We start from the raw sequence: 22,046 nt of genomic DNA, 5'->3' as shown, positions 1-22,046 counted from the left end.
CAATTTAATGGTAATTTAGTCACATTACTTAGCTTGTACATACATACATTAACGAATAATAATAATAATAATAATAATAATAATAATAATAATAATAATAATAATAATAATAAAAATAATAAAAATAATAAAAATAATAAAAATAATGAGTCGAGTATTTTTTTCATCTTTTCATCCGTTATCCCTTCTAATCTTATTTAAATAGTAAAAAAGAAAAGGAAAAAGAACCGTCATTGCATGTCTTTGTTTTTTGTATTTCTATCGAAAAAATAATAAAACAAAAAAAAGGAGAGATAAGTTAAAAAAAGAAAAAAGAAAAAAGAAAGTAAACGATTAAGATAAGTTTAATAGTTGTCACATGTTTAACCGCCGTAGTAATTTTTTCTGACATTTTTACTTTATGCGATAAACAAATAAATTCTATTATTATAATAATTTGCATTTGTATAAATGATTATGATACGTTATTCACTACATTAAGTTGACCTTTTTAAAATATTATTTCTATGCAATGAAAACAAACGATTTAATTTGATTTCCCGATGAAACCAATGACAATAGATTTTCCGATGGTCATTAATATTACTGAATGTTCGATACAAAAAAAAAAAAAAAAAAACGTATTATTATTTTTATATAAAAATCGACAAAATTGACGTCTATATATAGAATAGTTCGAATTCAATGATACGAAAAAAGTTTCTTCATTTTTATTTATTTAGCCTGTTCACGATTAAAGTCTGAGACGATTAGGCGTTCAAAGAAAGAGATCATTAAAAAACAACTTAGAATTCAAACGCGTGCCATGTGGTAAGCCTAGAATAATCGACGAGGTAAGGTGAAGAGGAGAAAGAGGAGGAGGAGTAGAAGGAGGAAAAAGAAATCATTGGGAAGTCACGAAGATAGTCCCCCATTGGAATCGTCCTTTCGTGACGGATCTAAGTGACCACCCTCGATTTCCGACGTAAAGTGGCCGTACGTCGCGATTAGGATCTCTCGACTTGTTCGCCGACGACTCACGCACGCACGTACGCACGCACGCACGAAACTAGAAAAGAACGCAAGGTGTCTTCTGTGTTTCAATAGAGTAAAAGACATGATATGGAAGAGAGTGGGAGGCGGGGGAGCTGAGAGAGTCGGAAGAAAAAAAGAGGAAAAAAATGAACTCCGAGTAAAGGTGAAGATCGGTAGGGGTAAATTTGTGGGAAGAAACGTGGCCTTTCGAATCAGCGTACATACGTTCATATACCTACATATTTATATGTAGTGTATGTGTATGAGTGTGTGTATTTGCATGAATATATGTATGCATACGTTACAAGCTCGTTAAAAGGGTGCAGGTGTGAACCGCAGCAGAACGTTATTGTGATTAGAAATTATTGTCATCGTACACCTGCTCTGACGTATGTTAACAGCTTGTATATTACATATTATGAAAGGAAATGATGCGTTTCTTATATTACGAATTACGAATGGAGTGATATAGTCTAAGTCGGTCAAAGGATAATACGATCCTTTAATGATATGGATTATCACTATATAATGGCCAACCTTCAAACGTCATTCTGTTTTAAAAGAAATTTTTTTTTTATATGGAATCTTTCATAACGATCTAATCGACGGAATCCTACTGGCCAGTATAAAAAGTATTAACCGAGATCAAATAATGAATAAGACAATATTAGAAAATAAAACGATCAAATGAATTATGATAAAAAAAATAAAAAAGAAAAAATATATGAAGTAATTGTTACGCAAGTTGAACAATTATCAATAATCGCTTGTTACTGATAATAATTTGTCCTTGGCGAATGAATTACTGTAACTTCGGTATTCACAGGTATTCATCGTAAGTATGTAAACGTCGTTGGACGCGCATGTGTGAACTCGAGGAAGGTGTTCGCGAGGTATCCGGGTCGTGTCTTGCTAGCTTTCGATGCGCAGGGAGAGAGGATAGGCCAAAACGCTATACTGCGGCGCCGGCGCCCTGGATAATCCAATGGGATCATCCGCCAATCCACGGAAAGCGGGCCAGACCAATAGTGAATCGTGAGGGGTGGTTCCTCGTCATGACTTAATTGCTTTTCTGCGCGAACATTGATAATTTTTCTTCTTTTCTTTTTTCCTTCCCTCCCCCTCCCTTTTTTTTCCCGGAAACATTTGCCCAACAAAATTTGATTTTAAACAATGAAAAAGAGCTTGAATGTTTAACAATCGTTTATTTTTACAAGAAATTCAAGCGTAATAATTTTTGTATGCTTGGAATTTGATTTTTCTTTTTTTTTTTTTTCTTTCTTTTTTATTATAAACATTTTATTTTTAAACCACGAAACATTGACACGTAGGACACAAAGACAGAAAGATATTGAAAATATTAAATTTGGCCGTCGTACGAAATTGAAATGGAATAAACAAGAAAACAATAACAATATTCGAAGCGTCTGGTCCTTTAAATATAAAATACATTTTGGAAACATTCCATGCTATAATAAAACACAAAATGTAAGTGGGATGATCGAAGAAATATCGTAAATTCGTAAATAACAACGAACTGAATAAAATGAATTTATTAATATCAATTGTTCATATTCAACTGCGTTTAAAGATATATATATATATATATATATACATTTTGTAGAAACTTTTTTAATGATATATTACTACGATAAATGAACTTGAGGATACTATAAAAATATATAGTGCGATGGAATAAGCAAGATACCGAGAGAAAGAAGGGAGGAAACCTTGAAGATGAAATATGTGTTGCATGAGAACAGACTGCATTCGTTGAAAGAACAACGACGATGGCGGTGCATAATGACGACGGACGTACGCATATTGAAAATAGAAATTCATTTTAATCCTATAAAAAATATTCGTTAGATCTTTCGGTGTTTCGGCGAAAAGTGGAAAAAAGAAAAAGAAAAAGAAAAAGAAAAAGGAAAAGAAAAATCCGATTAAATTCAACGAAAATAAATATTTAAGAAATTTTTCATTATCACTAATCACTTCTATCATATTAATAACAGTATCTCATATATATATATATATACATATAAAAGCTTCTAATATAATTTCTATATAAAATTTTTATATATTTTTCATTCCTCGTTCAGTAACTATCACAATATGCTAATATCATGTGTAAATGACAGTACGATATATATATATATATATATATATATATATATATATAAAGAAAGTTTCGTGACATAAACGACAAAATTAATAAGCTTTGATCATCGTCGAAGAGACACGATAGTTCGATGGCGACGAAGAATTTGCGTCAGAAGAGCGACGACGACAGGTGGAGAAGAAGAGAGTCGCGATAATGGAAATAGAAGTGCGATCCTTTTAGACGACGTTCTGGATTATGACGCGAAATATGAGAAGGAAAAAAGAGTAGTGAGAAGTTCTACTGAAGTACAGTTCTCGTTTCCAAAATTTCTCGTTCGTGCTAAATCGTTCGTAGAATATATTGAAATAGTGAAATATCTTTGAATCTTGTAAACAAATTTTTCTAAATTTAAAATTGAATAAATTACCTAAAAACAATTCAATCGTCTATTGCGCAGCCTGACATTGATATAAGATAATCGGAATATATTGTAAATCGTAAAATTAAAACGAAAAAAAAAAAAGAAAAAGAAAAAGAAAAAAAAACAGATAATCATATAATCATATACCCATATACCTGATATAATATACATTAAAAAATATTCATAAATCATAAACGTGAAAAGAAAATAACCCATGTACCCATATACCCAAAAACACATAATCAAAGTGTATTATAAATGTATTAAAAAAAAAGAAAAAAGAAAAGAAAAAAAAGAAAAAGAAGAAAAAAGATAAAAAGAAGGGAAAAAAAAGAAAAAGAAAGAAATATAGAAAAAAAAAAAAAGAAAAAAAACAAGAAATGACAGAAGAAAGGATCGGTTGTCTACGCAGACGCAATCGTCAAAATGCAATTTGGCAGATGTCCTAATCGTTACTCGAGGAAAGTGGAGGAACGCGTAAGTAGGTTCTCTCGTCGCTTTGGTATCCCGTTAACGAGGGAGAAAAGACGGCGAACTAGAAAAGGGATCTTCGAGAATAGACGTCGCGATAGCGCGGAAACGGCCTTAAAGACTCTTAAATCCTCTTCACGAGGGAGAGCAACTTCTCTTTCTTTCTTTCTTTCTTTCCTTCTTTCTTTCTTTCTTTCTTGCTTTATTTCTTTTTCTTTCTTTCTCGAGACGACGCGACGGCTCGCGCCGAGAAGTTGACACAGGGGACAGGTGGATCTAAATAAAGACTGGACCGACGCCAGGAGCCACAAAGATGGCCGACACCGAGACGCGAGACGTCGTCGTCGTCGTCGTCGTCGTTGTCGTCGTCGTCGTCGTCGTCGTCGTCGTCGTCGTCGTCGTCGTCGTCGTCGTCGTCGTCAACGAACGACAATATCGTCTTCTCTTATCTTCGTTGTTCGTCGATGATCTATACATCGATAAAAATCTATCACTTCATGTCAATAATCAAATTTATCGCCAAATTAGAAAATTTGGGGATTTGTTTTTTATTACGTATGCTTTCTTATCTATCAAGTTTAATTTAACTTTCAATTGTGTCAAGTTCGCCGATTATATCGATAACAAACATATTATATTATCAAATTATTGTTTCAATGCTTTCTTTTTTTTTTTCTTCTTCTTCTTTTTATGAATAAACAAATGTCTGTTATATAATTAAATTAATGATCATAAATGTGAATGATCATGAAATTAATGACAACTTAATTCGAATAAAATCAATATATTATTAATTTCATTATTGATATATATGCATTAATATAACGTGTTAATAAGTATTAATATGAAAATACAATTCAACGAGAATCGTTATCACGGTCATATATAAAAAAAGAAAAAAAAAAAAAAAAAGAAAAAAAAATAAAGGAAAAGAAGAAAGAAAAAAAAGGAAGCAGATTTGAAAGATCTCTTAATATTTCTAATAGCTCGGATGAAATATATTTTCATGAATTTGAATCGAACGAGAGGGAGAAAGTTAAAATGCTTCCGTGTTGGATGCATCGCGGACGCGTCGGCGGATCGAACGGTGTTAAATTTCACTTATCCCACCTACGTTACGCTAATTCGAGGACACGCGTTCTCTGCCACGTGGTGTTAGAGCGTAGAAGAAGAAGAATGTGACGTAAGCAATATCCTTGCCAATTACGTCTTCACCGAGAGGCATCAAAACTTACGTACAATACATACATTCACGTATCTACTACTATGTTATACGATTATTCTCATTGGCTAACCATTAATTTATAACTCCCACCATGTTGCGTCCCCATCGAAAATAAATCCCAACGCAACAATATTTAAAACTTTTCGTCGGCGTGCCAAATGTGCTCGCGCGTTCTATGCCAAATGCCAGAGTAGTACGAGATTCAAAACTCGCGCCAAATTTCCTTCACTCGAATGTCTCTCTATCTCTTTATCTTTCTATCTCTCTATCTCTATCTCTATCTCTATCTTTCTCTCTCTCTCTCTCTCTCTCTCTCTCTCTCTCTCGCTCTCTCTCACTCTCTGATTCTCGTGACATATTAATAAATTAGCCGACGTAAGGGAGTCACAGAAAATGCTTTTGAAATGTTCTCTATCTCGTACGATGAGACGACGAATCTCTCGAAAGATGCAAAGCTTTGCATGGGGCCTGAATCGAGGAACAGGGCAAAAAAGAACGAATTCTCGTCGTCCATGGGGTCGAAAGCGCGTATTCACGATTCTCCGCTCATCATTCTTCTCTCTTTCACGGACGTGCGAGTCTTTTCTTGAACTCGTTTTCGAAAGGAGAAGTCTTGAATTTTCTTTTCTTGTTCATTTTTTCTTTTTTCACCCCGTTCATGTCGTTACAATTAAATTCTTCAAAGAAATAAAAAGGAAAAAGAAAAAGAAAAACAAAGGAAAGAAAAAGAAGAAGGAGAAGAAAAAAAAAAAAGAAGAAAATAAAAGGAAAAGAAAAAGAAAAAAACCATCAAGTACAACACCAAAAAAAATACAACACCAATAGCGACACCAAGTGTAGTGTAAGCTTTCACCACACACACAAGGTTATTATTAATATTACAGTGGTTAGCGGAGCCTGTACACTCGACTAGACTCTTTCTCTCTTTCTCTCTCCCTCCTTTACTCTAATCTCTGATTCTCTATCTATCTCTGTGTTTTATTTCTTTTTTCTTTTTTTTTTTCCCTATTTATTTCTCCATGCTCCAAAACGAGACTTCCGGTTTTCCGCGAAACTTGCGACACGTGCCAATACAAAATACCGGCTTACCATGAATAACTCTCGCGATATCTATTAAACAAATTAACTCATTCTCAGAAATTATCTTTCGGTTTGATTAAAGCTTTTTTTTTTAGCGATTAATCCTATCTGAATGACTCAAAAAAATATATTAGTTGTAATTATTTATGAAGAAAAAGAAAAAAGGAAAAAAAAAAGAAAAAAGAAAGAATAAAGTTTGAATTACAAACGACTTTAATTAATCACATTTTACGTTATAGAATAATTATAAGTGACTTAAATACAATAACAATGAACAAATTGTCAATCTCTGATCGAAAGGCAAATACGTACGTAAAATTTAATTCATTGAAAATTTTCTTTTCGAAAAAAGAAAAAAAGGAAGAAAAGAAAAAAAGAAAAAAAAAAACAGTAATTCGATTTTCCAATAGTTAAAAAGAATTTTTTTGAATTACATTTAATAAAATTATTTCAAACGTTATCACGAAATTTAAACGCAATCGTAAATTTGAAAGATATTCCTTTTTTTTTTTTTTTTTCGTTATACACATTCGATTAGATCTAAGTTTCGTTCAGAAAATAACACGGAGGAATCTGGTCGTGGCAAATAAGGTTGAACTGCGATAAAATCGATAGAAACGTAATAAAGAATTAACACCGCGCCAAGCTTTGTGTCCTGGGCCAAGCCAGGTCGATTTTTCACGATCAACGAATACACGGCGTGTCGTTTCGCGTTCTCTTTCTAACTCTAACTCTATCTCTGTCTCTGTCTGTTTGTCTCTCTCTCTCTCTCTCTCTCTCTCTCTCTCTCTCTCTCTCTCTCTCTCTCTCTCTCTAACTCTATCTCTGTCTCTGTCTGTCTGTCTGTCTCTCTCTCTCTCTCTCTTCACTTCTTCTTCATTCTCTCTCTCTCTTTCTCTCTCTCTCTCTCTCTCTCTCTCTCTCTCTCTCTCTCTCTCTCTCTCCCTCTCTCTTTATGAGGAGGAGTCCTCGTCGACGTCGCTGATAAAATCTATTTTCGCTTTTAGCCGGACAAAAGGAAGAAAGAGCACGCGCACGCGCTCGTTTTCGTCCGGCGCGAAAGAATAAATATTTGTGTTGAGTTAAATGGCTCCCGAGACGTGAACAAAAATCTCGATTCGATCCTACAGGAATACTTCGAAACGTTGACTGTTAACTTATTATAATTCTATTCCCGATCCCGATATCAATTTTTCTATTGTACATTGTTCATTAAATATTTTTCTAAAATCCGTACGTTTACATTTGCCTTAAAAATTACGATAACAAATAATTTTAGTGTCTAATATCTAATATCTAATGTTTGATAAAATAAGATATTATACGGGCATATCGATTTAGAGAATATCGAAGAGGCAATTAAACTCATTAAAATTGAAAAAAAAAAAAAGAAAAAAACGGAATCTCGCTGCCAGAGGTAACGCGTACAAAAAAGAAAAAAAAAAGAAGAAGAAAAAAGAAAAAGAAAAAATAATAAACAAGAGAGAAATAATCACGTGAATATTTTTCAATTACGAAAGAAACGAAGACAAAATTCATTACGAAAAGCACAAAAGATAATGATCGTTTTGATGCTCGACTAATTGCAAATAATCACGTTATTAATAAGATCGATCGATCGATCGATCGGATCACAATTATTATTGATTAATTATAAAAGAAAACATCGCGAGCGTTTTCATTCTTACACCAGTAGCCCTCGTATTCGCGATATGTTAAAGTTATCAAAGAAAATAGTGTTCGACTTTTTCCTATTTTTTCTTTTTTTAACGCATTAACAGAAGGAGGGAAACGAATTCGAGGCATACAGGCATTATTGCTGTATCGTTACACGTTAAAATTCATTATCATCGTCGTTACCATGTCATTATTATAATTATGCTTGATTAAGAAACAAGAGGTATATGTATATGTGTGTATGAGTATACGTGTCTATGTATGTATATATGTATGTATGTATGTATATGTGTGTGTGTGTGTGAGAGAGAAGAGTGAAGTATAAGATAAAAAAGAAAAGAAAAAAAAAAAGATTTAAAAAAAAAAAAAAACAAAAAAAAAATAAAGATAAAAGAAAGAGTCAAAACCAGTAAACAAACAATCGCAACTCGCTCAGCAACCGCAATCTCAATTATTCATCACTTCAACGTAAACTTCACTAAGAAAGTAGAAACAAGGAAAGTAAGAAAAAAAAACACAACTCAAAAAAAAAAAAAAGAGATACGGTAGATGAAGAAGAGGAAGAGACCGAACCCTCCGAAGAGATCTCCCTTGCAAGTAGCGTGTATACTTCATCGAAAGAAATTCGTAGGTACTCGTGTGGCTTCGTATACGTGTGCGTGTGCCGTATATTATATCCCCTTTCTCTTTCTCTCTCTCTCTCCCTCTCTATCTATCTCTCAATTCCCCTCTTTCTCTCTCTCTCTCTCTCTCTCTCTCTCTCTATCCCTCTCTCTCTCTCTCTCTTTCCCCCTTTCTCACCCCTTCTTTCACAGTTTTCGCGAATATTTCTCCCTCTTTTCTCATATATGCGTATGTTTTTTTCTCTCTCTATTTCTCTCTCTCTCTCTCTCTCTCTCTCTCTCTCTCTCTCTTTCTCTTTTAGTAGATGGACTTCTTTTTCACTTTTTCTCGCCTCTTTCGTTCGTTATACATAGTCTTTCTTTTACAAACGTTCGTTTCATCATTTTCTTTCATTATTGTTCTCTTTTACTTTTGCTCCTTAGAACGGCCGACGGCCCTCTCAAGGATCTCGAAAAGAGGACTCTCTGCTTGCTGCCTTACGCTCACGCGTCAGGATGCTGAAACGTTATATATAAGACTGTCTTCAACAAAAAAAATCTACGATCTCACTCACGGAACCGTATGCGATTAAACGAACACTTATTTATATGCCTATGTATTGTATATTATATTATCTAGACACGTTATTGACGTAATTACGCGTTGCCGGTAAATAAAAAAGAAAAATATATATAAAACGATTTTTCTGGAGGAGAGAAAAAATATCCGTCGTATTGATCGGATTTTTACTTAGAAAGACAACAAAAAAAAAAAAAAAAAAGGAAAGGAAAACAAAATAGGCTTTCTTTTTTTTCTTTTTTTTTTTTTTTTTTTTTTACGTTTATCTAATCCCCCAAAGAAAAGAAAAAGTTCTTGAAAATGTTTACGACTGAGATTCGATGCTTCTTACGCTACTTCCTTCGTCTATATTCTGCGATAAGTTACAACACTTACGTTCTTAAATATACTTCGAAAAAAATCACATCAACATAGACTCACCCATATTGACCTGGAAGCACCGCAGGATATCCAGCTCGAATGCCAGCAGCAAATGGGAATGCTGAAATCATAAATGATATACGATTAATTTCTATTTGCGTTTTCTAATCGCCGACCCTGAACTACTACGTTTACATTTCGATGGTTTTTACGTGCAAATAGAACACAAAGAAATGGTTGGTACTTTCTAAATCCGTCTAAATGAAATAAAAAGAAGAAGTAAAAATAAAAAATAAAAATGAAAAATAAGTGGCAATTTGGCTGAAACAAAGAACGTGGCTAAAGGAGAGGAAAGAAAAAAAAGAAAAGAAAAGACAAATGTAAAGTCGGTGGCTCCGTTAGGGCAATTTTAGACACAGACTCCAAAGCTATGTTGGCCTAAAGCCATTTAAGAAAAAGAGAGACAGAGGGACAAAGAGAGAGAGAGAGAGAGAGAGAGAGAGAGAGAGAGAGAGAGAGAGAGGGAGAGGGAGAGAGAGAGAAAGCAAGTGAGAAAGATGCTGAGAACGCGACTACCACTTCATTTGGGCTTTCAAAAATGTTTCTCGCCCTTTCTGTGCTCTGCTATCGTCCCTCTCTTTCTCTCTTTTGAGATCAAAGATCAAACTGGGTTACGTAACGCGACTCCACTCTACCTTCTATCTTTATCAACATCTAGCTGAAGAAACAAACGCGTGAACCATGCGATAAGTTAGCTACGATCGAGATCTCTAGCATACAGAATACAGGGTAGAGTTTTTGATTACAACATTGTGACCAACCATAATTATTTTGAATTTTGCAAAATTTGTTAATACATATATATATATATATATATATATATATATATATTAATAGCACAAAAATAATCCCGAATATTCAGATTCGTCTATCAATGTTGTCTCTTGGATCGAATAATTAAACATAATATGATATTAAAAAGGAATTTTTTTTTTTTAAATATCTATATCTTTATCATATCATAGAAAAACAAAAACTGCGGCCAATCTTTATATGTAATCTGTCTTTTCTACTTCAAAGGTCAAAATGCGTACCATGTTCTTCCAGTAAGACAAAACTCACTGAGTCGAGCCACGTATCATTGGACGTTTAGTACGGTAAATATGATTTACAGAGAACACTCACTTTTCTAAGTGTTAGTGTCAGAATCGTAAAACGATCGCCTATGTGCTTTCGGTACTGAACAGACTGGAAATAAGTAAAACTGTAGATCTTGGAATAACCAAGCACTGTAGTACTATAATATCCTAAGGCAAACGCTGTATGACTCATCCGTGCTTTCACGTTTCAATTTTTTTTACGATTTCTCGAACGCATCGAAATGTTCATTATTCACTTAAAAATAGATCGAATGTTTGCGAGGTTAAACATCGGACCGACATATCGCAAAGATTCTCTGGAGATTGTATCAAACGAGATATCTTTACGCTATTCGAAAAAAAAAAGAAAAAAAAGAGAAAGAAAGAATGAAAGAAAGAATGTTAAATACTAGAACAGTATCAGCAACTTATTTAATCTATAAAACAAAATTGCTATATCGCAAAACTTTTCGTAGAATGAAAAGATCTTCAACGTCTTATCATTTCAATGATAAAACGTAATAAAAAAAAAAAAAGACTTTCAATTTATAATACATTTATACCATTCTTACTTCAGTTATTCAAACCATTTTATAAAATATTTTTTATCCGCGTCACTATTCTAAAGATAATGTAAAATAATAATGAAAGAACACTTTGAAAAACGTATATAGAAATGAACTTACTCGTTTGCAAGTTACCCCTTGGCTTGGCTCCGAGTATTGCCAAGTTAACGTTGGCCTTGCGACCATCGATGATGGGATTAGGATCCTTGCAGGCTCTCTCAGCAGCCGCTCTGTCTCCCATGATAACCTATGAGCAAAATCGATTGATCCAATACGTCTGGACACCTTGTACGTGATCGTCGTGTTGTAAGGAGTAAATAAATGACGTGAACAAAAATATTTTCGTTAATCAACAAGAATGACGTAAGGTCGATGCTCGAATTTCCATGTTATCTAAAGTAGACTAATGATAAGACGAAGAACAGGTTCTTCGACCGAGTTTTATCCCGTTTATACATTCGTGACATTCGCTAAAAAAAACTTTATCGGCAAGAGGACACCGTGTGAAAGTTAGTCCATTTCGGACAAGAGCATGCAAAACTAGTTCACTATGATTTACGAGTTTATCGATAGGGACCGGATTTCCTTCACGGAGAAACAAACTCGATTCAAGTCGTAAATCATACGAGCATAAGCTCCGATGAGATTAAAAGTATGTACATACGTATTTCTTCGTGTGTACTTTCATTTGACTAGATATTAGTAATTCATTTTATTATAATAAGCTTCATGTTCGATGATAACGGCCTACAGTAAAGTCTATAGTGAAATTAAACTCGTACGAATAAATTTTTTCAATACTAACAACATCCTCATTAATTGTTATTGTAATAAATCTGGTTAATTAAACGTTTTGTTAAGAACAATTTCTTTTTTCCTTTTGATAATAATTATCAGTCCAATCTGTTTATGCAAATATGGTTAAGATATACGATACAATGATACAAACAAATGATACAAATCATTACTCACGAAACCGTAGCCCCTGCTTTTTCCAGTCTGTCTGTCGGTGATGACAACGGCTTCCTCGATATCCCCATAAACACTGAAATGTTCCCTTAGACTTTTATCGGTCGTATGATAAGGTAGACCGCCAACGAATAACTTAGTCCAGGTGGTATCTTTTTGCTGAGGTGTGGCACCCGCAAGAGCACCCAGCCCGGAAACAAGCTCGTCCGGGCCTGGTGCTCCCACAGCGCCCACGGCACTGAGACCGGCGGCACCGGGCATCAACATCCTCCAAATTTTGGCGATGTCACCGCCGGACGACAAAACCACTTGATCAATCTTGACAATTTATTTGGTACTTTAGGGATGAAAAGAAATCAGGCGTGCCGTTGGTTTAACAGCATCTAGGTCAAACTAACGCAAGGTTGCCCTTTCTGGAAATATAAAATAGTAATAATTTGAAAACATGTTCCAATTGGATAAAATTATCCTTAAATGTTAATTGATTTTATGTGATATGATTTCTTTCCCCGATATAATAATATTTTCTAATCGTTCAAAATCAATCATTAACTCGACATTAAATATCGCCTAATCTTAATTGCTTAAATTCCGTAGATTTTTTTTTTTTTAAATACTTTGTTTATATAATCTTTAAAAATCTCCCAGTTCTAAACTATTCAATGCATCCTGTTATTGTCGTGCAGAAACGATCGAAAAGGAACGAAAACGGTTTTCCCTTCGTCACGAGCCATTTCTTTCTCTTTTTCTCTTTCCCTCTCTCTCTTTTTCTCTTTCCCTCTCTCTCTTTCTCTCTCTCTCTCGACGAATCGATGACTTCAGCATGTACAAAGCGAACAGATAAAAATCCCCCTTTGCACGGAAGCCGCGAGAGAAGGAGAAGGAGAAAGAAAGAGTGAGAGAAAGAAAGAGAGAGAGAGAGAGAGAGAGAGAAACACAGAAAGAGAGAGAACTAGCTAGAGAAGTCTCGTCGAGGAAGGAGAAGAAAAGGGCAAGGAGGAGGGAACCCTGACCTCCATTCAAGGTTGGAAGAGCCTGAAAAAGGGAGGTAGCACAGCTTAAGGCCTATGCCTTGCTCAGGTAGACCGAGTATAGGGTATTTTTCGTAAGGTTCTCTCTCGCCTTTCGAGTTTCAGCGATGGAGCCTGCAGAAACGGAAGGTCCTCTCTTTCTCCCTTTCTCTCCCTCTCTTTTCATCTCTTTTCCTCCCTCTTTGAGAGCTGCCTGAAGCGGGCTGCGTCCCTCTCTCATTGTGCACACCAGGCCTCGGCAAGGACCCAACGTGTACCTCCCTCTCCGTTCCTCCCAACACAGCTCGTCTCACCTAGGTTTAGTCTCTCCCTGACCGTCGTTACCCCCACCACAAACAACACCGGGCCCTTTTACTCGGGAACCGACGTCCGTTCGTTCGTTCGTTTCTGCCGAATCCCCCAAAACGATCCGGCAGCTGCTGCAGAAAACCGGTGCAGCACTGCGTATAATCACATTGTTGTAGTGCGTTCGGCTCCTTTCCTTCTCCTCCTCCTCCACCTCCCCCTTCTCCTCCTTCTCATCCTCATCCTCCTCCAACTTCTTCTACTCCTCCACTAACCTTTCCCACCCTCTCTCTCTTTCTCTCTCTTTCTCTATCCCTTTTTGCCCTCTCTTTCGGAACGTCCTAGACGTCCTCCTCCTAGTCGCAAACCTCACCAAGACGATCGGTTGGGCAATAAAAGCTGCTTACCTGAATGCAACAACAATGATGAACAACGACCATAAGATAAATGGCATTATTTGACGAATACAACCTGAACGTTATCATGTAGAAGTCTAACACGAAAATTGTCCATGCGATTTTAACGAGCGTTCACTTAACTGTCTTTGAAAAGATATAATAAATGCCGATGGCCGAACTTGTAACATTTTATTTATCGTCAATAATGTAACTTGATGATACGTCGAAAGATAATTTTCTTTGTCAATAAAAAAAGACTTCGAAAAGGAACACAATAATTATTATATGTTAAAAAGAAAATCTTTACGTCTGATATGTTTGAACATTTTATATCTTACGAAAAAGCATATTTGTTAATCCGAAGGATCAAATATTTATATATAAACATTAATGTTCATACATGAAAATTATATTTTTTATATAACTTTAACCTCGGAAATATATCTGTCCTTTTAGGACATTACTTTTAAAATAACATTCATTTTCAAAATAATCTTTATTGATTTATGTAACTGGTTGCAACAAGTTGCTATTTTTTTTTTCTTTCTTTCTTTCTATGAAAGTTTACGACTGTCATTGTTTCAATATGACCATAGATGACCAATACTATATATCTAAAAACCAAAAGTAACGGATATTTGAAAAACCTTTCATTCTTTCCAGTCGTCCCTTCAGGTAGACGGTTAGAACCCTAGGTAGAGAAAGTACTGCTTCGAGAAAGAACAACAGCCGTTAAGCGGGAACACAGCTGAGTTAGTCATAACTCGATCTTCGTCAAATCGATTACTCACTCTGACACAATAGAAGTTCACGTCGTTTGATGGTAGTAAAGTGAACGCACTAGGATAAATTAAAATTTTCGATGGCATAGGACAAATATCCTATATCATCGTCACGACGTATATAAGCCGTTTTATCGCGCGTTCGATGCTGGCCGATTGCCACGCGCTCAATTTTGCCCACGAAAATATCTTCTCGGCCAAAGTCACAAAGGCCAGACAGAGAAAGAAATAAAGAAGTTTATTATACTAAAGCTACGAATCTTACGAGTATATAGACAGTTAAAACTTTCTGGAGTGAGAGCTACGGGGGAGAGAAAGAAAGAGAGAGAGAGAGAGAGAGAGAGAGAGAGGGAGAGGGGGGCTGGGGTTGAGGGGAGAAAAAAGAAAAAAATAATTATATCCGAAGTAAAATCTCTTCGAAATCGAAAAAGGAAAAGTAAATAAATTTTTTTATAGTACACTGAAATATGTTCTACAACGTTTTACAACAAGCATTATAATAATAATTACAATGTGAATTTGAGGGGAAAAAACAAATCGTTATTTAAATTTACAAGTGGCAAGTAAAAAAAAAAAAATATATATATATATATATATATATATATATAGAGAGAGAGAGAGAGAGAGAGAGAGAAAGATTAGAAAATTAGAAGACAATTTTATCGGCGATCTATCACGGGAACTTTTCTCATCAACTTTTAAAAATTTCGAAAGAGAGAGTTTTCAATGGGCAGCTCGACGAAACATCGATAACACGATTATCGAATTGTTTGCATCTCATGTGGAAACACTTGTTGAAGCACGATCAATGAGGAGGTAAATGCGTACGCACGATGGCCACATTTTGCGCACATTTTTCAAAATCCAATTGAAATTCAATTTTAATCGATTAAATCGGGGAAAACAATGTTTACTCGTCGAGAAAATATGCATTAATAAATGAGAAAATGGATGGATGTATTATTTATACGCTCATCGTAAAAATATTATTTCTTGCTAAAATACATTTATCTATATATCGGAGGTATTCTATATATCGTAGAAAAAAAGAGAGAAAGAAAAAAAAAATAAAATTATGATAATATATTAAAAATATGCATACTCATATTTAAAATGACAGTCAATCGAAAATGTAATATATCTCGAAACATATGAAAGTAATTTTCTATCGTCATAAAATTGACCAATGCGTTAATTATCGATTAACCTTCTACTGTTTAATCGAATCAATCCGTTATTACAATTATTCTTAATGACCTATAAACTTAATATTAATTTTATTCGTTAATTATCGAATGAAGTAGAATCAAGAAAAGAAAAAAAAAAGAAAAAAGAAAAAAAAAGAAAAAAGAAAAAAAAAGAAAAATCCTCATTGGAATAGAAGCAAAAAAGACTAGTCGCTTCGATGGTACAAAGATTATCGTTTATGTTTTATCAAATCGTTTGTTTCTTTTCTTCTGTTTTTTTCTTTTTTCTTTAAAGAAAAACATCTCAATATATATATATATATATATATATATTTATATCTTCGATCTACGAAAGGTTGGTAAACATGGTTTGGAATACTTAGTATCTCTCATTTTTATCGATGTAAAATCTTTGTCGTGAAGAAAAAAAGAGAAAAGTAAGGAAGATAAAAAAAAAAAAAAAGAAAAAGAAAAAAAAAAGAAAGAAAGAGAAAAAGAAAGAAAGAAAGAAAGAAAGAAAGGAAGAAAGAAAGAAAGAACGGCCATTCGGGCAAAGTGCCGAGGGAGATTTCCAGGCGGATCGTGTTGCCCGAGGCAGGCAGCCTGGTCCAACTCGAAAAAGTTCGCCGTTCGTCGTGTAAACACAGACTTTTCCTTTAAATCCTGTATGTCTACGGTTGTGAAACCATCGAGCATGATTCTCAACGCCATAATAACCAGCTAGCGAAAGTAGTCCTTTTTCGAGTGGCTAACTTCAATCGCGTTATAATGAACATATTTCTCGAAAAGTATACAATTACAAATATGTACTTTATACGAAGATGAGAGAGAGAGAGAGAGAGAGAGAGAGACGTCGAATGAAGAAGGAAAAATCGTCTGGTTTAACAAGCAACGATCGAACACGAACCGATCGAGACACCGTTGAGAAGCGAATGAAAAATAAACAAACTGCCTATACACGTTGTATTTCTCATTACACATATAGCATAGTGTATATGTGTATGTATATATGAATACTATATATACAAACGGAAATACAAACTCGGCCATTAGGAATAGGCATTTTTTTTTATCTCTGTCTTTCTTCTTCTTTTTTTTTCGTTTTTTTCTTGTTTTTTTTTTTTCTTTTTCTTTTTTTTTCCTTTTTTTCCTTTTCCACGAAGATGGCGCGAGTACACCCGATAGAAAATATTTCTCTTTTCTCGTCCCTTTGGAAAAGCCACATTAGAAATTGTTTATTGTTAACAATCGAATTATTTCTGTCTCTGTTTTTGCATACATATTACACACACACACACACATACATATATATATATATATATATATGTACGTAATGTATTCGAAGAAAAGCGGTTAGTTAACCGAGTCGAAACCTGCACTTCTCTGCAAAGCTATTCTTCTTATCAAATGAAAGTCCATTGAACGAATGTGCAACAACTTTCGAACAAGAAGAAAGTCTAAAAGACGAGAATTCTTTCGATCGTTTCACAAAGTTGCACCAAAATTACATACTTCTCAGAGGCATTCATACGTTTCAATATTTTATCTTTTTATAATAATGTATTTAAATAACTTTTATGATCGACATTAACGTCGGCTTTATTGTATAAAATTGCATTAAACAGTTCCGTTCGATATGATCAATTAAAAATGTATTTAACTACGTCATATAAGTTTAGAATTAACGCGCGAAGAAAATGCGAAATTGGAACGTTGCAAATAGATAATAGACATGTACAATGATAGATATACCCTTGCTATCACGATCCCACTTATATACATAGAGAGGAGAAAAGAGGGAGAGAGAGAGAGAGAGAGAGAGAGAGAGAAAGACAGAAATAAATTGGCACGTGAAAAATGTCTACGTCGAAACATATGTACGTCGAATATAATTGATAGGGGAGAAAAAAAAAGAGAGCGAGAGAAATAGAAAGACATATATATATATATAAGGAGAGAGAGAGAGAGAGAGAGAAAAAGAAAAAAGGAAAAGAAAAAAGGAGATGAAAAAAGGAGATGAAAACTCACTTCTTTTTTCTTCGTCGATGTTTCTTCTACACTTGTTCGTACACGTAAAATAATCCCACTGTTAATTAATAATCCAACGAATAAGTTGTACACCGAGAGCGCATATAAACACCCAAAGCTCGTGCGACGCGATGTGCGTCGTTCGTTGATCGGACACGAACTATTTCTTAACGCGTTAAACTTGCTTGTGATCGACAAAGGGGTGGTAGGTATATGACGGTAGTAGTAGTAGTAGTAGTAGTAGTGGGGAGAGAAGAACGATGGCACACTATCTTGGTGAAAAAAAAAAAAAAAGGAAGGAGAAAGGCGACGCTCGGTTGGCGTTTTTTCGACGACGACGGCGACGACGACGACGACGACGACGACAACTACGACGACGACGACGACGACGACGACGACGACGACGACGACGACGACGATAACAACGCGACGATAACGTCGATTACTTCGAGGAAAAAAAAACGCGGGAGATTTAAAAAGATCACTTGTCGATGAGAGCTATAAGGAAGAAACTAAGGATGAGTTTTCTCTCTCACTAAATTCACGATAATGATGATGATGATGCTGATGATGATAAAGACGACGACGACGACGACGACGACGACACGAGTGCCAATAATAGTTGTGACGGTGTTAGTGACTGTATCGTGTATTTATAAGTATATATGTACTAGTACGTTGTCGTTTTTTCTTATATCTGAGCTTAACGCGAACATCCGACACGATCGAATGCCCACGTGCGAATGTCGAACCGCTTTACAGTTTGGGAATACCATACGGCGCGCCAGTTCGCAGGATCCCTCCATGTCGAGTCTTCTCATTGGTCGAAAAGTCTTCCCTACTACATAGTACACTCAGGGATGTCTCAACTAGTACATGAACCTAGTACAAATATATTAGGATATTTTTAACTTTCATTTCTCTTACCCACTTAACGAACGAATAAGAGTTGTTATTCTTCTCATAAAAAAAATCTATGACAAAGATCAATATTTTATTTCTTTTTTACTTAAACAGATTAATAAATATCGATTTTGTTTCCCATGGATTCGAATATACACTACCTCGATCAAAAATTATTATCTATTGTTTGAAATAACAAATGATTTTTTATTTTTTCTTTTCCCCTTTTCCTTTTCTTTTTCTTGGTTTTTTTTTCTTTTTCTTTTTTTTTTCTTTTTTTTTCTTTTTGTTTTGTTTTTTTCGAAAACGTGCAAAAATCGTTTTAACCGGTTAACCCGGATGATTACGTCACACGCGTTTCCTGCCCTCTTTTTCCGAAACGCGTTCCGGCGATCGCACGAGGAAAGATGAAACGCAAACGTGTTGAGAGAAAGGAAGAGAAAGAGAAAGAGAGAGAGTGAGAGTGAGAGTGAGAGTGTGAGTGAGAGAGAAAGAAAGAGATAGAGAGAGAAAGAGAAAGAGAGAGACAGAGAGAAAGAGGGAGAAAGAGAGAGAGAGAGAGAGAGAGAGAGAGAGAGAAAGAAATATATAGATAGATAGAGCGAGAAAGAAGAAAGATGGTGGTCTTCCCTTTTCTTTTCTTTCACCCTTCGAAGTAAAATCGTGAAGAAGAAGACGAACAGGGCACCGTGAACGATCGCCACGGAAGATTCATAACTACCGAGAGTAACCGAGGCAAGCCGAATTGTACCGAGGTAGAAAGGTATCAGCTGTTCGAATTATTATCGTCGTGGAGGACGGCAGATGTTCGCCAACCTGAAACGCTCCCTCGAAGGCTTTGAACCCGCTGATCTCTTTTCTTTCGTACGAACGAAAAACCTTTCGAGAAAAGCCCGCCGACCTTCCCAGCTGCGTCCAATTCCAATGCGTTTATACACATTTCCTTTTTTTTTCTTTATTTTTATTTTTTTCATTTATTTTTCTTTTTATTTCTTTCACTTTTCTCTTATCTCTCTCTTTCTCTCTCTTTCTTCCTTTCTCTCGGTATAAACAATCTAATTATTATTTAGAGCGAAAAACAATGATCAGAATGATGAAATTAAACATAATCGAAAATCTTAATTCTTAGAGATTCAAAGTTTCTAATAATAGTTACATATATTGTAATTAGTAAATTGACATATACTAATTATTTTCTATATATTATTGACCAGTTAATATATATTTTTATAAACGATAGATTAATTATTAAAAAAAAAAAAAAAAAAAAAAAAAATTAATAATCAGAATAAAAGTAATCCGTTTAATTTTGTAGAAATTGATATTTTCACGTATTACATATTTTTCAAGATTTCTCAATACATAAGATACTTTACGAACAGTGGATAGAGGCAATGAGGAAGTTCTGTTTGTTTATCGGCTCGTTTCAGCCTTGAAATAAATAATGTTCGAACACGTTACTGGTGGAATTTTGCCTGAGCTAATGTCGAATGTTAAAACAAACTAAGGGATTACAGTTTTATCGTCTTCCATATTTCAACAGTTTTCTAAACGACGAACGACCGATCATAAACCTTGAAAAGTTGGGGAGCTAATGATGAAGGTAGGGATGATTTCGAGTGCGTCGTAGCAAACGAATTCTGTTGTATATCGTGTCTTATAAAATATCGCTATTTCAAGTATTAATCTTAGCTTGGTTCTCTTATTTTCAATTCATTCTGATTTTAGAATACCTTCTCTTCTCCCAAACTTCTTCTTTCATATTTCTCTCATATTATATAAATATATGTATATATTAATAAGATAATACATAATAAGAATATTTGAAAAAGAAGAAAAAGAAAAGAAAGGGTAAAAGAAAGAATACATTTTCAAAATTTACACGAATCAAGTATATAAGAATAAAAAAATTTTGTATTAATTAATAATTAAATTACAAAGTTAAGGTACGTTAAAGTAATCGTAAAAATCTGTTACGATATATCATAGGATGTAACAAATATACCGTTAGAATTCGATAAATATAAGAATTGATTTGCGTTGTGAAATTAATGGGAAAGTTTTCCCTTTGCGTTAACTGATAAATATACAATTGGAGAATAAAGTTGCTCTGAAACATTGCTATGAAATAATTCAGCAGAGAAGGTAATTAGTGAAATTTTTAAAATGATTTGCAAGTCAAGTAAGAAATACGTATGGCCGTGACGATATTTTATGTAGGAAAAAAAAAAAAAAAAAAAAGAAAGAAAGAAAGAAAAGAAAAATAGTACAAAGTTGAGCTAAAGATTTTGAAACGCTAGAGCGAATGTACATATGCATGTATGTAGGTACGTTAGGAAACGAAACAAGGACGGATTCATCGTCGTTGGCGTTACGGTAACGTCGTCACGATAAAAGCGAAAGTTTCCGCAAGTTTCCTTGTATATCGCATCGCTTTCTGCTGTGGCCCATCGAAGCGCGATTTTTTTCTTTCCATTCACTGAGTTCTCGCTCGCGACTCTGTTCATATTTCAATAATCTTTACAGAACACAAGGAAGATCTTCGTTATAAAGGCAGTACATTGTTTTATCATATTTTGCGCTTCGACGATTAACGATCACTCGTCGATAACTTCGTTGCGTATCAGATTCGATCGTTTCGCTTTCTTCTCTCAAAAGTATCGCGAGCGTTCATTTTCGTGCTCACCTGCTTACTTTTAAAATCTTTTAATTTCCTATTTCATTATATTTTTTATTTTTCTTTTCGGTATCACAGACATAAAATATATATATTAATTATTTTGAATTTATTTGATGTTAAAAATGATTTTATATATATATATATATATATATATATATATATATATATATATTCATGTGTTTATATTTACATACACACATACACACATATATATATATATACATATTATACATATATATGTATATAATATGTATATATTGTTTTCTTTTTTCTATTCTAGTTTCACTTGATATAATCTATCTATCATAAGTACATGTTATATCATAAATTATGTCATCGGTTTTCTACTGTACTTTGTCGTCAACAATTGCTATATAATTAATATTACAATATTTGCGAATCTCTCTCTCTCTCTCTTTCTTTCTCTATTTCTCTTTTAAAAACATTCGAAAAGTAAAATTTTCAAATTAGAGTAACCTGTGATCGATATGAGACTCAATGTGTTAAATATCTCTTTCTCTTTCTCTCTCTCTCTCTCTCTCTC

At 34.3% G+C, this 22,046-nt stretch overlaps 1 protein-coding gene across 3 annotated transcripts in view; it reads right to left on the bottom strand.

The window, feature by feature from the left end:
- LOC124424014 (RNA-binding protein 24-B-like) overlaps positions 1-22,046 on the bottom strand; it is a 34,797-nt gene that overhangs the window by 7,513 nt on the left and 5,238 nt on the right. For 2 of the 3 annotated variants that reach the window (XM_046962453.1, XM_046962454.1), the window contains exons 2-4: positions 12,212-12,621; positions 11,360-11,486; positions 9,595-9,655 (exon numbers count right to left, since the gene is read on the bottom strand). In XM_046962453.1, the coding sequence (XP_046818409.1) occupies positions 9,595-9,655; positions 11,360-11,486; positions 12,212-12,475 (452 nt within the window). In that variant the 5' untranslated portion in view covers positions 12,476-12,621. Of the gene's footprint in view, positions 1-9,594; positions 9,656-11,359; positions 11,487-12,211; positions 12,622-17,919; positions 18,674-22,046 lie in introns of those variants that run through there. The other variant, XM_046962452.1, reaches the window with a different exon arrangement.

This window comes from Vespa crabro, chromosome 5, assembly GCF_910589235.1.
Source record: "Vespa crabro chromosome 5, iyVesCrab1.2, whole genome shotgun sequence".
Lineage (NCBI taxonomy): Eukaryota > Metazoa > Arthropoda > Insecta > Hymenoptera > Vespidae > Vespa > Vespa crabro.
This window is presented reverse-complemented; position numbering and strand designations above follow the sequence as displayed.